The sequence below is a fragment of the Bison bison genome, unplaced genomic scaffold (assembly GCF_000754665.1).
Source record: "Bison bison bison isolate TAMUID 2011002044 unplaced genomic scaffold, Bison_UMD1.0 scf7180017860501, whole genome shotgun sequence".
In the NCBI taxonomy this organism is placed as follows: Eukaryota; Metazoa; Chordata; class Mammalia; order Artiodactyla; family Bovidae; genus Bison; species Bison bison.
This window is the reverse complement of record NW_011491073.1, coordinates 4,958-6,117: the sequence shown is the minus strand read 5'-3', so window position 1 is coordinate 6,117 and position 1,160 is coordinate 4,958. Positions and strand designations below refer to the sequence as shown.

The 1,160-nt window shown below is 66.5% G+C and overlaps 1 protein-coding gene across 1 annotated transcript; it reads left to right on the top strand.

Annotated features, from left to right (window-relative positions):
* Nucleotides 1-571: 571 nt before the first annotated feature.
* Nucleotides 572-1,160, top strand: LOC104982787 (meteorin-like; the record flags this gene model as incomplete). The annotated part of the gene is made up of 2 exons (XM_010832245.1): nt 572-688; nt 776-1,160. Coding segments are annotated over 2 exons (434 nt in total), but the record flags the coding sequence as incomplete, so codon positions are not given.

The following is a 1,160-nucleotide window of genomic DNA, read 5'->3' as shown; positions in this document are numbered from 1 at the left end:
GTGAGACCAGGCAGGGCCACCCGGTCCTGAAGGGCTGGGGGAGGGGATGACGGCCATAGCTGTCCAGGGCTCCCTGGCCCGGCGGTGACCTCCCTCCCCTCCCCTAGCCCAGTATAACAGAAGTCCACTGTGAGCCTGTCACCATGGAGACGCAGCCCCGCCTCCCCGCAGGGCACCAGGCCCAGCTCTTTGCTCTCCTGGAGGTCGGAGCCTGACCCCACGGGGGATGGCGGGGGTGTCTGCTCTGTCCCCTGACCCCCGAACCCATCATAACCTCCTGCCCCATGGGCTGGTCTGGTGTCTTTGGGTCCCAGGAAGCAGCTCTGGGAGACAGGGAGTTACTGCCTGCTGGTACTGCATGGGAGACGGGCGGGCACCTGGCCCTGCAGCTCCAGGCCTGTGGGCCCTGTGCCTGCGTGCTGGCCCATGGCTGTGTGTGCATCACACACGCACAAACCTTTAGTGTTACAAGTGCAGGGTGTCTTCAGAGTGTGCACACAAGTTATCTGAGACCACAGGTGCCATCAGGCCCTGAGGGGGGTCTGGGAGCTTGCCCTTGCCCTGGACACAGGAGTGTCCAGCTGGGGGAGGGCTCAGGGCTCCACTCCTGCCCTGCCCTGCATGTCAGCTGCCTGCAGACCCTGCAGTGATGCCGAGCTCCTCCTGGCCGTGTGCACCAGTGACTTTGGTGAGTGCCCCGCTGCGGGGCGGGTGGTGGGGAGGAGCCAGGGGCCTGTCTTCCCCTGAGGTCACTGGCCAACACGTGTCCCCACAGTGATCTACGGAACCATCCTCGGAGTTGCCCACGACGCAGAGCTACAGGAGTCTGTCATCACCGTGGCAGCTGCCCGTGTCCTCCGCCAGACGCTGCCGGTTTTCCGGGTGGGGGGCCCTGGGGGCCAGGGGCAGGCCTCCATTCGCACCCCACTGCACTGTGGCGTGCGCCCCGGCCCTGGCACCTTCCTCTTCATGGGCTGGAACCGCTTTGGTGAGGCCTGGCTGGGCTGTGCTCCCCGCCTCCAGGAATTCAGCCGTGCCTACGCGGCTGCCCACGCTGACCACCTGCACCCCTGCGAGGTGGTGCTGGACTGACAGGCCTGGGAGCAGGGTGCTGGGGAGGGTGGGGGGTGGCCTGCAGACGGCATTACAGCGTCACCTGC